This window comes from Agelaius phoeniceus, chromosome 14, assembly GCF_051311805.1.
Source record: "Agelaius phoeniceus isolate bAgePho1 chromosome 14, bAgePho1.hap1, whole genome shotgun sequence".
NCBI lineage: Eukaryota > Metazoa > Chordata > Aves > Passeriformes > Icteridae > Agelaius > Agelaius phoeniceus.
The window spans coordinates 10862793-10876458 of NC_135278.1; the positions used below are offsets into that span (position 1 = coordinate 10862793).

The 13666-nt window shown below is 38.3% G+C and overlaps 1 protein-coding gene across 5 annotated transcripts in view; it reads left to right on the plus strand.

The window, feature by feature from the left end:
- TENM1 (teneurin transmembrane protein 1) overlaps positions 1–13666 on the plus strand; it is a 776824-nt gene that overhangs the window by 630615 nt on the left and 132543 nt on the right. For 4 of the 5 annotated variants that reach the window (XM_077186191.1, XM_077186190.1, XM_077186193.1 and 1 more), the window contains 2 exons: positions 2956–3194; positions 13037–13189. In XM_077186191.1, coding sequence (XP_077042306.1) covers positions 2956–3194; positions 13037–13189 — 392 coding nt within the window. The remainder of the gene's footprint in view (positions 1–2955; positions 3195–13036; positions 13190–13666) is intronic. The other variant, XM_077186192.1, reaches the window with a different exon arrangement.

Sequence of the window (13666 nt, forward strand, 5' to 3'; positions counted from 1 at the left end):
ATCAAATATTAAAGCACACATCAGGCTGCAGTCAAATCTAAACTTTTGAACTGCAGGTTTTATTATTTTGCTCTTTAGAAAGAGAGCCTGATTTTATAGAATTGATAGCAACAGTTTAGCATGTCCTGACTCCTTTGGGAACTGTGGTGTGCTCAGACAGATGAGGAGTCATCTGAGTTTATGAGAACATAGTCACAGTCTGGCTTTGGAAATTTGTCTTTGTGCCACCAGTGTTTTTCAAATTCTATAGAAATGTCTTTGGGTACTCAATATACACTCCCAAAAATTGAGGTTGTAAACAATTGGGTTTTTTAAACGTTTTCTCAGCATTTCACTAGTAGCTCAGTTTCAGTGTGCCATTGCTTCAGAATCTCAGTTTTATTACAAATAAGAGCAATGTAAATTCTCCTCTGTGTGAATGGACTCATCTGTCCAGAAGAGAGTGACCTGGATCCAGGTTCTGTGCACTCTGCTGCTAATAGAGAAGTGCCTCTGCACATTAGCACTATATCATCAAGCCCTTGTTATAAATTCCTGTGCAAGAGTATGAAATTATTCCTGGCTATTGATTGCAGGTTGTTAGAACTGTAATAATAACAATTTTCTGTTCAGCATTTCCTTCCCTTTACCTCTGATACCTTTGAGCTATGCACCATAAAGGACAATCAATACTGCCAATATCAGACCTTTTTGCTGTAATTTCCAAAAAAATTTAAATGAGAAATTATCAGATAAGTAGGCTTTTATCATTATGTCTTGAACAAGTAAAGCATGCAAAGAATAATTGACTTTTTATATTTGTAGTATTTGTGTATATGTGTATGTATGTATATATGCATACATACTTGTCATATGTATGTGCTTGTATCTAATAACATGTCTTATTTTATGTGGTGATTCTGCTTCTATTTCCCTGAATATCAGTAGGAATTTTGCCATGACATTTTTTCCTTCCAGAAGTCTCAGTGGCTGTGTATCTCGTTAACTGCTGACTGAGAAAAAACTTCTCATACTTGCAGAGGCTTTCATGTGTGACAGCAAAGCATTGAATCCAAAATAACCAACTGTGCTCTCGTGGCCTGATAGGAAGGAAGCAGGTTTATATAGTCCTGTAAACAGTTATATTACTTCATTTGAATTTATTATTTTACTGTATATGAGTTTATAATTTTTGGACTAAAATAGAGGTAACATTACAATGTGGAGAGCAATGCCATCTTTCTAATGTGTGCATTTACAGCTGTAGAAGTCAGTGGGAAGGAAAGCTAGAATGTGTTGTCTGATGCACTGCCAGGGTGCTGTACTCAGTCAGGGTCAGATGTCCAGTTTTGTCTGAATGCAGCTCATTTGGATAATATTCATGAAGCAGAAGTAACTAATACTCAAATTTCATTCTTGTGGTTTAGTCATAAAACTCCTGATACAGAAGCCCTGTAAACTGCAAGGCAAGCTAACCTTTATTCTCATTTGCTTTCTTTTTTATGTAACTAAAGGACTCTTTAAAAGATAAAACTGCTCTGTAATACCTTTTTATTTTCTATAATCTGGCATTTGAAAACCGTAACCTTTCTTTCAAAATTTTATAATAGAAATACATAATACCATACTCATTACACCATTTTAGCAATTACCATTTCAGGAACATGTATTTACAATATTCTTAAAGTCAAATGTCACAGTATAACAATGTTTCATACTCTTGAGTGTTTGATCCTGCATACATCCCGCTGTGTGTTCGTCAAAGAAATTCTCCCAGCATGGATTGGTTGATCCATTTATACATTCAAAAACTCTTCTTGTGCCTTGCTGAAGGCATAAAGACATTTGTCATTGGGAAGATTCTGGACCATGTCACTTGCTTTCTCAGCTTGAGACAGAGGAACACCAGGCTGCTCTAAACTCCTTTGGGTGCATGCTGTGGCATGAGTTTTAGAGGTGCACCTGTCAGAAAAGAGGGCACTGAAGAAGCTTGCTCCCTTAGATAAAACAAAGGCAAGAAGGACCAAAGAAAGCTGGTGTTTCTAAAAGAATATGTGGTTGGTATGGTCAGCCCTGAAGTAGCCCTTTCTGCCACAATTTCTGAGCACATATCACAGTAAGTTATTGTTTAACATTAAATAACCTTTCTTAAATTCTCTTGGAGAGCCCTTACCAGTCCTAAAAAACCATCCTTCCTCCTATAAAAAACTACTCTGTAGTTCTGCAGCAGAGCCTGTTCTGCAAGGCACATTTTTTGTACCTCATTTTTTGTGCTAATGTAAGTCTTCACTGTTTTTTCTTGAAGGCAATCAGTCCTGTAAAGTATGCTGAAATAGGTCTCCAAATGAATTCTTTCTTAGTATGTTTGAGAATCACCGCAGTAGGCAAAAGCATTTGAATAAAAACTACTCTCAGAATTGCTCAATTAAGAGCAGTAAAGCAATTGTGCTCACCTATATAGTAACTACAGTTTCAGAATGGATTATCCTTGTAAATCAGGTGGCTAGTTACTTTTTTTTAAATTTCCTATATTCCATGGTAAAAAATAGATGTTCACAGTGGCACTGGCTTTAGCATTTTGGGAGTATTCCAGGTGAATCAACCAGTTAGGTGTGGATGGAGGGGATACTGCTGGCAGCAGTTCCCATGTCTCTGTCACACCTGTGTGAAGGTACATGGGCTGCTCATCTTGGAGGATCCCAGTACTCTACTGAGAAACAACCTTCCCTCAGCATTACTCTGAAACACGGGGAAATTGCTTAGAATTTATTTATGGTGTGTTGTTTCACTAAAACATTGCTGGACATCTTGTGGTATGGTTAAAAACCTTGCAGAGGGTATTCAAATACATATTTTCCTGTCTTTGATATTTTCTGTGGCTGTATGAAGTATGTGCTATACAGTGCTTATATAGTTCCTTTTGCTTTTTACATCACCAAGTGGTTTTACAACATCATTCTTTGTCTTCTCTTGTAGGCATTTCCTGTTTAAACATGGATCTGGGTCTTCAGCTATCTTCAGCGCAGCCAGTCAGAACTATCCCTTAACATCCAATACTGTTTACTCTCCACCTCCTAGGCCTCTTCCTAGAAGTACCTTTTCCAGACCTGCCTTCACTTTTAACAAACCTTACAGGTGTTGCAACTGGAAGTGCACAGCTCTGAGTGCCACTGCTATCACAGTGACCCTGGCACTGTTGCTCACCTATGTCATCGGTAAGCGCTGACCCTTTCCTCTGCTGAATTATTCTTTCACCTCCTCTGCTCTGTCTTGCTTGCTCTGCACTAATACAAATCATGTCTTACTGGTAATATTTGCCATTGGTGCTTTTTAAATCCTGGCAGACAAAACACTGAATTGGCTAAAGGTTGAACATAGAATTCTCATTAACTTTCTACTCTGTTAACCTTGATGCTGCCTAACAGAGAAGGAAATATTATTCAAGTTTGCATGTTTATACTGGCAGAGGACTCCTGCTGATTTTAATTGCTGCGATATTTTCTTAAACGTTTGATTTCCATATTATGCCTTACAACATTGGTTCTCTTAAAGAATTATTTGGAAAGACTGGTAATGTTTAATTGTGTTTTGCCTTGCTACCCTTAGTTAATTTCTTCAGTCTCATCACCATTTAAATCTTACATGATTTTCCTCCTAATTGTTATATCATTTGCTAGAATGACAACTAGCTCTAAAATAATTTTATACCTTGTTGTCTAAGATAGATTTTGGTATCTCTTTATTGAATTTTTGTTTAAAAAGTGGGTTACATAGTACCAACTTTGCCATTTTGTTAGCAAAATACATTGGACAGGTTTATCAGAGTAGCAAGAAAGGGCTTCCTCAGGTTTGAGGTTTATTTGGTTTGGTTTTTTTTCTTTTTGGAGGACAGGTGTATTGGAGGTTGCTTGAAGTCAATGTGGTTACAAGTATACATAAGAGAGCAATTCTTTCTAGTTTCCTACATAACATTTAGCCTGAAATTGAATTATTGCATTTGGGTTTTTAATCTGAATTGAAAATATTAACATTCTGTGTGTAGAATTTAAGAATGTGACTGTGGCTTCTGTAAACAAAGGGAAAACTAATTTCTTTTTGCTATCTCACACACTCTTAGGCTGTTGTTTTAGATGGCAGTTCACAGGTGGCAGGAGCCAGAGTATTCCTGATACCCTGTAGCTTGAATAGGAATAATTCCAGGTTTGCCTGAAAGAGTGCAGTTCGTACCTGGTAAAACTCGACAGAAATACAAGTACAGATACCTCCAAACTGATAAATGGCCACTGATTTTCTATACTCTCTGAATAACTCTGAATCTATAGTGAAAATTACTAAAATTTCAATAATTTCTTGTTTCCCACTGAGGTTTTCTTTGGTCCCATAGTGACAAAGTTCTGGTGATTGTCAGCAAGGTGCTCATCAGGAGGGATTTTTTCCTAACATCCTCACCTAATGCATATGGGAAAGCAGATTTGAGCATTTCTGGTGCATGATGATTTGAAAGCACCTGAGGATCTTGTAAGCTCCATTAATTGCAGATTTACATAACAGCTGGTGAGCATATGCCCTCGGTTAGGACAGGCTGTATCATTTTTGCAGCCTCATCTGTTTGCTGCACATTTTATCCCACCCACACCATTTAGATTTTATCTGGATTGAAGCAGTGCCTCTTTCATCCCTGTTTAGATTTCAAGTCTGCCACTGAAATTTCTGTAACTTTCTGGGGATATACTGCTGTATGTCATCACCCTCAGAAGGCTGGAAGCACTCCTTGTCACCAGGAATTAAAGAGCTCTGTGTGACTCTCCTGTAGATGTGTCTGTCTGTCATATCTTGGTAACACAAGGATATAGCATGTTTTCTTTAGTTAAGCAGAAGCAGGTAAAATGGAAATGTATTTGCATTTTATAAATTATTACAATTTGTATTTATGTTTTCTATGGAAAAATTACAATTTTTTCAACCAGGAGTTCTAATTCAGAAAAATTTTCAGGATGCCATTATTTGCTCTTGTTTTTCCCAGGAATTTTTGAGTTGCAGGTAGTCTTAGTTAGATTATTCCAAGTGAATATTCCCTCTGTCCATTTCTGGTTGGTTAAATATTTAAATAAGTTTATGGTCTCTTTTTGTGACTCAGATACCTAAATTCTTTCCCTTTTGCTGGGTTTGAATCATAGCATAGAAACTGTTTCCAGAGTTCACTGGCTCTGTAGGCTTGTATATTTACATATCTTTTCACATCAAAAATTTAAATGTGCATGTTTTAAATGAGTAGCTGAATACAGGCATTCAGACTGTATGTAACACTGAAGTTAAAATTCACTCCCCCAAGTGTTTTCTCTTTGCTCACCATGATTCAGATCACTCACTCCACCAGGTTTTCTTCAAATCAGAGGAAGTTGTGTCTGAGCAATCACAAAAGATATGGGCCTACATTGTAAAACAAAGCTCATTTTAATTTCAGGACCAAACTTAACCTGTGATAGCTCAGCAGTTGTTACTGGAAAAATAATGGAGACTTCTAAAAGGCAAAATTGTTTTCATCATTGTATTTTTTGGCATAGCCTGCATTAACTTACCATGAACTACAATTTCAGGCCAAATGAGTGTTGATGAAAATTTAACATCAAGCTTTTTCTTCTCCTTATCTAAGAACTTAAATGTTCTTTTTCAAGTATTTTTCATTGCCATTTAATGCTTAAGCTATACATTACTTTTAAAACTACGCCCAATCTCAGCCTCAAGTCAGAGCATCTCCAAAGTCTTAGAGACATGAAGCTTATTCCACATCAAAATTTACAAGTGGCTCTCACATTTGTAATGAGCTGAGACCTGTGCCAGAGTGCTCTAAGCTGTGATTTCTTTCCAATCAAAAGGTAAACTAGCAAAATGATTTTGTTCTTTTATTTTTCATCCTTTCCCTCTTATCAGTGAGACTCAATAGCAAAGCTTTTACATAAGAACATGTAATTCTTCTATATTTTCTCTCCTTTGAACTACTACTCAGTTAAAAAAATATTATTTCTCCATTAATCCTCTTTTGGCCTATAATTGCTGTGTTTATTATTTTGCCTTTCTGAAATAAATTTGACTATTATATGGACAGTAAGGAAATTATAGAACACCGTTGATGGTTGTGTAACAGCAGATTTATCGAAAATCTTTAGTTTATCAAGAAAAACACATATTTTCACTTCAACAGGAGTAATCTCTGTGAATAGGTTCTAAAGTCATAGTAGTTACTCCAAAAAAACCTTATTTCATAAAGTGAATGTTTGGTCTTCAGACTGTTGGAGGTGTAATTGTAAATTTGTTGAATTACTTTCTATGGAAAAAGTCCTACATATTTTTATTTTTCATTTTTTCTGTATTTCTATGAGTTGAGAAATGTAAATCACGTAAATCTGGGGCAAGGTTGTTGAGTTTGCCCACAAGAGAGGCAGGTGAGCAGTTGGGATGCACCTCAGGGAGGTGATGCTGGTGCCTCTCACCAATACATGGGGGGCTGCAGCAGCTCCACCAGCAGTTCCTGGTCTGCCTGAGAGTCTTGCTAAAAAATTCTAGAGTAAATTAGGCAAATACAAGAGATAGAATAAGAAATACAGTATTTCTTTTGGTTTTTTGCAACAGCACATCATTTCCTTTAAGCCCAGTAGAATGGGTGCTGTGGCTGCTCATTTAGTAGTTATTTTTAGCCCATTAGTGAATAGGATTTTTCTTCCATGATACTTTACCATTTTATCAGCAGCTGATTCTGGACTTGCAAATCACTGGTCGTATTGATCAAAGGTGCAGAGCTCCTACTGCTCCTATTGATTTCAGCAGGTGATGCAAATGTTCAGTGCCTCTGAAAATTGCATCTCATGTTCTTGGATTTAACCATCCCTGACTATGAAATGACTATTTTATATACAAATGAATTCTCAAGTATGAATATGAAGTCGTCCCTATCCTTCATGATATTATCACTATTTATGAGTAGGCACTGGAGGTGGGTGTTGGGTCTTAAATTATATTCACATGAAGGGTAAGGAAATTAAAGCCTCTGTGCTGCCTGACACTGTGACCTGTCATTTCTCACTCCATGTACAAGGGAGAGGAGTGATGGTTTCAACATTGGGAAAGGCCAGACCAAATTTTAAGGACATATGTATCTCAGTGCATGAATTTATAACATTGGTTGCATCTCTTTAGACAATGTATAACAGTAACAAAAAAGGAATTATGCAGAGAGGGATCAAGGGGAAAATACACTGCTGTACACTGAAGAATATAATGGTATAGCAAACAGTGCTAGGCATTTCAGGGCTATGCAAACATTGAGATACAGATGCATAACCCTGAAATGTCATTGAACTCTTTACTGGGGGAACTCTCACTGAGACAGATTCATCAGGGGTCTCAGCTGGGAATTGTCGTGTCTGCTCTCCTGGATTACTGAGGAGCTTGATACTATCACAAATCTCTAAGTATTCAAAGGAGAAACATTTACTGTTGCCCAAGACTAGGTTTTGTTTGTTCCTAAGTATAAAATATGACTCAGTAATGAAAAATGAACCATCATTTCACCTCCTTCTCTAGGAGGATTGCAGGAGAGGGGGGTATATTTGTATTTTCAGGTATAGAAATATATTAGGTATAAAGGTAAGACTTCTTGAGAAAGAGGAGAGTGCTGAGAGTTAAGATGGCTTTAACAAACACATGGAAGAAGTCGTTATTTCATTAAATGCCCTGCATGATCAAAACAATTTAACACTTTAATATGGATTTTAAAAAATAATCTGAATTATCAAATATTTAAAGTCTCAAATCATGAAATCTGTTTACAGCAGAATGAAATAGTATTTTATTTGTAAAATGAGCTTACAGAAGATCACCTCTTCTAAAGGTCATGATCAAAACTTAGATTCTGGCTCTTGTGTCCAGGTATTTTTCTCATTAATTCACCTTTACTGGAACTGAGACACTGATGTATCTGTGGCTTTATGCCAAAGTGAAATCCAGTTTTATAAACAGAACCTGCTAGCAGCTACAGAAACAATTTTCTGGCACTTAGAGCAGGTGCAGAAGGAGTAGTCAGCTGCTGATATACATTCTCTAACAGCTCTTCTGAAGTCTGGGCTTCAGGGGGATGATCTACTGAGATTCTGTAAAAAAGCAGAGAAAAAAAAGAGAAAGCTAAACAGAAGCCTTTAGTGGAGGTCAGCAATTTGGAGGGGCTTCACATTTGCAGGATTTTTTTGTCCTTTGAAGTTCATCTTGCAGGTAGTAAGTACTTATTGCACAGGACTTTTTTGATGTCTCCTCACTACTGAGTGTCTCTTTTGCACTGGAGCCAAGGCTCTTATTCACATTCTGCCAAACATGTAGCACCGGAGTTGACAAGCTGTGCTTACACAGAAGGTAGATAAGAATAAATTAAATTAGATCATTGGCTTCCTAGCAGATGGCAGGTTAATGCAGTTTACAAAGCGAGTTCTGAAAAAATTGCTTGTATTTTTGTGGATATTTACCTGAGTATGCGGTAGAATTGTGGGGACTGAGGTAGTCAGTCTGGAACTGTCAGTTTGTTTTGTTTAAATGTTGAACAAAATAAGTGATCTGGTCAGTTACTTCAGAGATAAAGACTCAAATTTTGTTCTGAGCGTGGCCCTACTGGTTTTACTTACAGCAGTAATGTGAAGCAACAGAAACCTGCCTGTGAGTGGGGAAAATCCCTTAGGCAGCATAAAGTTACACTCACTTTTCATCTCTTTGCTGAGAGATTCCATGAAAGAAATTTATTGAAAGGTTAGATGATGTAGGCCTTATTTCTTGTTCTGCAAGAGATCTGTTTTATACCTAATAATTATTCTTTTACCTAAGAAGCATAATAATTTACCTAAGAAAACCTCTGTACTATGACTAGGATCTTCTGTACTAGAGAGAGGTCATTTAAAATTTCCCTGCACAGCTCCACTGTGTGGCCTGGCCAGGGCAGCATGGCTGAGGAGAACATTCTTTAGGTTCATCATGATCCTGTGGCATCCTCCAGTCTCTTCTAATCCACAGACTACAGACTCCTCCAGATTTAGCTTTTGCCATAACATTCATAATGCATGTTAAAAAAAAAATCTGTGTCAACTTTTGTGTTAGAATTTTATCATAGACTTTGAATTTAAAAGGGCTATCTAATAAAATATAAATGAAATATAGGTATGGTAGTATCCATCATGTAAGCCCTATCTCCCCACATTATGTAAAGAGGATCAAATTTTGACCTCAAATTAATTTTGCCTCCAGATCACCTCAGTGAAAGCAATGTACAATTCTGGTCATGGCAATGTGCAACTCATAGATTGTACAGAGCAAAGTAATGATGTAATTATTTACAGGGGATTATACTGGATGTTCAAGCAAGCCAAAAAAGAATATCTCTTCAGATGACTGCAGTTCCTCCCAGCAGGGAGAATATTGCACTCAGCTGTCAGAGGAGAGGTTTGGTTAGGCCAGCTGATGGAAGTCAGGGTCTGATGCTCATGCTGACTCACCACAGCTCCTCCTAAGAGGAGTGTGAATTTTGCAATCATGCCAGCTAACAGGCTGTTTCATCTCCACTTGCCTGCTGGCCCTTGAGCATTGCCTGGAACTGTAGCAGCTCAGCAGTGATTTTACACGCCCTACCAGTACCTGAAGTGTTTTAGGTGCTGCAAAATACAGGGTATGTGATTGCAGAATTTTTTGGAATGCCAGATAGGGAGAGCCAGAGTAGCTTTTGCTCCTTCTGTAAAGTAAGTGTAGTCATCAAACTTCAAGGGCTGTTCTGTGTGAAGTTGAGCTGCATCATCTAATGCATCCTTACCCCTAATGGTGGGTTTCACACTGTTAGTCAGCCCTCAAGGGTGCTGCAGTCAAGATCTTGAGAAGGTTGAGCTTGGAGGAAAGGGCAGAGACATTGATCAGAAAGTGAATCTCCCTCCTTCTTACCTAGCCCTAAGTTAGGCTAAGTTAGACAGAGTGATGGTATCATCTCCTATTTGTTCTGTGGAGTAGGAGCTTACACCTGGGTATTACACATGGGAAATACAGCTGAGAACCTTGCAAATGGATTTATGCTGGGGGAAGTGACATTGTGGCCCACATTTGAATTGCACAGCATTTTCTGTGCCCCTTTTTGTAAAAGCCAGAAATCCAATAGAAAAAAAAATCAAAGGGCAAATAACTCAAAAGAGAGGTTCTTTTGAGCTTTTTAATGAAATTCAGTACATGCCTACTTATTTCTAAAGAGATTTGAGAGATGGAGATTTGAAAGTTTTCTGTAATCTTATTTGGTGAAATAATTGTACATATGTTGTAGGAAAAAAGCTCCATAGGAATTTTGTATACCCCAGGTAAAAGAAAAGTATCACAGAAATGAAGAAGTTAGGGAGGGCTCTGTGTCTGCTAAATAAATATCTATAGTTAACTTCTGAATAAAGTATCTCTCAGAATTAATGCCTTCAATGGTGTTTGTGGTCTGGTTAGTCCCAGAGTGTCACCTGGATCTGAAGGTAACTCCTCAATAGCTATAATTAATGTAATAAAAATTGGAATGGTTTTAAGACTGCAAGGTGACTGGGTTTCTGCAGTGTTTGAAGTCATTCAGATCAGTTCACGTAGCTCTTACTGTCACAGCCATGTGCTTTGGTGTACAGCCCTCAGTGGTGCCCATTGTGTAGCCCAGTCCAGTGCCCCGTGTCAGCGCCTGGGGATGAGACATCCGGGCTGGCAGAGCCCATCCTCTGTGCCACACACTTGGTGTTTCCAAGGAGGAAGCTGACTGTCAAACCTAGATCGTTTTGCAGCTTGCCAAGCTTTGGCACAAGCTATAAAAACAACAGCACTTCCCCAGCCTGAGGCAAGACAAAGCCAGTAAAGGACTGGAATTGTTGAGTGGATGATAATGTGAGCAGGGGCATGCACCAAGGAAAACATTCAGCCCTGGCTTTGTGACCTACCCTCTGCAGCATGTGCAAATGCTGACCTGGGAAATGAATGATAACAACAATGGGAATAGTGTAAGAAAGCAACAATATCATATTCAGGATTCCATAACCACTAAAAGCTTATTATTGATGTGGGCAGTTGAGTTTTGCTTCCAGTGATCTGTTTCAAGTGCTTATATAATTATTTGCATTAGTATAAATGAAATGTGCATTCATTAGCTATCAGTCTCATTGAACTGTGTTCCCTTCTGTTGTTAATGACTCTTTAAATAATAATAACGTCCAGAAGCTCAAGTCAGGAGTAAGAGCACTTACTCTAGAGATGTCAGGGCTGCTTCTCGTTGTACGTGGCAGTGATTCACATTAAGAATCTCAAAACGCAGACCTTAACTCTGTGTGATCTGACTGCAAGACACATTTCCAAGTATTATCATGGTCCCTTGGTGATTTCAAGACTATAGACCATAGAATATGAAGCAATCCAGGCTTGAGATCTCACCACTGACGCCAGAAAGCTTAGAAGTACACTTCTAATACCTCTTGTGGGGAGTGGGTATGTGCTGCCCAGTCTCCAGAGTCCAGATCTGATGGTGAGTCAGTGGTTTGAGATGCAGTAAATTTCTCTCAAATACTGTCACCTCACTAATTCAGTAGTAATGCTCTCATTTGCTTGATTTGGATCACGTATCTGTAGTTGGGTGACCCTGGAGTGCAGCGACCTGGAATTAATGGCTGTAGTTTGGCAGCTTTGCATTCTTGCAGCAGTGTTCCCAAGCCCTGGACAGGAATGCATTCAAGGCTTGGGATTTTGTTGAATTTTTATAATTTAACTTTTCAGTGTGCAAGGGAGACTTGTAACCAAACACATGGGAAATAGACTCCAAGTTTTCTGGTTGTATTGAGATATTTTCCTTGAAGTATGTGCAAGTGCAGAATGTACTTTCTTAATGCAAGACCTATTCTAGATCACACTTATTTCTCCTGGGAGTCTCTGAGGTTCTACATGGTTCAGGAAGAGCAAATATATTGCCTTTTAGGCTCCCACTGTGGGCAGATCCTACTCAGTGCAAATTGCTGCATGTGGCTAAAGAGCTGCTGCTCAGGCTTTGTTCTTCATGTGACAATTTCAGCTCCTCAGTAGGGATCAGCCTCAATCCATATTTTAATGGGTCATCAGTCCTCCCTGCTGAGCTGCTTCAATGCTAAGGCAACCTCTTCCTTAGAATAATTTGCCCTTCTCACTAAGACCTAAGCCATTGTCTAGACTAACTGCAGTACTGTCATGTTGTACTAAAATAAGATCCTCTGTTGCTGTCTTTCTCCAACCATCCTTCAAGGCCTCAGATCAGAAAGAAAGAAGGGAAAGCAGAAAACATGAATGGCTCTGCAGGCAAAGTAGAGTAGGCAACCCTTGCATATGGCAATAAAGATAGTTTATAACTTCTAAAAAGGATTATTTAGTAATTTTCCTTGTACATACATAAATAACAACTATATTTCTGTTAATTTGTGTTGTTAAATAATTGCATATATTTTAGATGTAGAGCCAGCTTTTTATCTGCAGTGCAGTTCTAGACTAAGTCTGGTTAAGTAAGTAACCAGTAAGTAAGAGTACGTTTTTGCTAATGTTTAACCTAAACAAAAGGGTTTCAGAGTGCAGTGGGCACAGTTTCACTTCAAACTGGATTGGAAAGATGAGATGTTTTAGTTGGTGTCATTGTTTTTGTCAACAAAATCTGAGATCTTTAACAGTCAAAAGCTGAGGGACAACACTGATATAGCATTAGAATCTATCACGCAATATTGAATTTATTCAACTGTTATCCTTTTAAATGCGAGTAACTCCATTAATTGCTGCAGAAATGCATCACCCTGACCTGGCTGAGCTCCAGAAGAAAGTGTGGAAACTAATTAAACATTGAGTTTTAAGGTAAAATGGTAAATTGCTCATTACCCCCTTGAAATTCTGATTTATTACTAACAGAATAAAGTAATACTTGACTTTGCAGAAACTGGGTCATAGCATTCTTCCATAGTCTCACTGAAGGTGCTGTAGTTTAGACACCAATTAATTGGTCTTCATTTTTTTGCAGCAGTACACTTGTTTGGTTTAACCTGGCAACTACAGCCTGTGGAAGGGCAGCTCTATGAAAATGGAGTTAGCAAAGGAAATAAAGGAACAGAATCCATGGATACAACTTACTCACCAATCGGAGGAAAAGCTTCAGACAAAACGGAAAAAAAAGGTAAGTGTAAATGAGAAGGAGGCAGATGATGAATAGTTAAACATTACTGCTCTTCAGGTCCTTTATTGTCTACATTTTGACAGTATTTTCAGTTCAGGTTCTATCTTCTTTAGTGTAATTTTAAAACAGGTAAGAAAATCCCATAACCAGATAGGTTCCTTTAGCAGAACTCTCTCTGAAATTAGCACCCAGCCCATTAGAAAAGGAAGGTTCAGTAGCACAGTGAGAGAAGAGATGAGTGTTTGGCTTCTGTCTTAAGACAAGGAAGGGGAGACCATATTTGCCTTGTTCCCTCTTGTGCAGAGGGCCTGACACTGTGCCTGTCATGCAGACCAAAGTCAGTCTCAGACAAAGGGAACCTCTTTGTATTGACAGGTCAGAAGTGCAGAAGAGTAGAAATCTTAATGCTTTTCAAGGCATCAGGGCAGTTCTTGAAGCTGTAAGCTAAAGCACAGCATCCTGTCACATCCCAGCTGA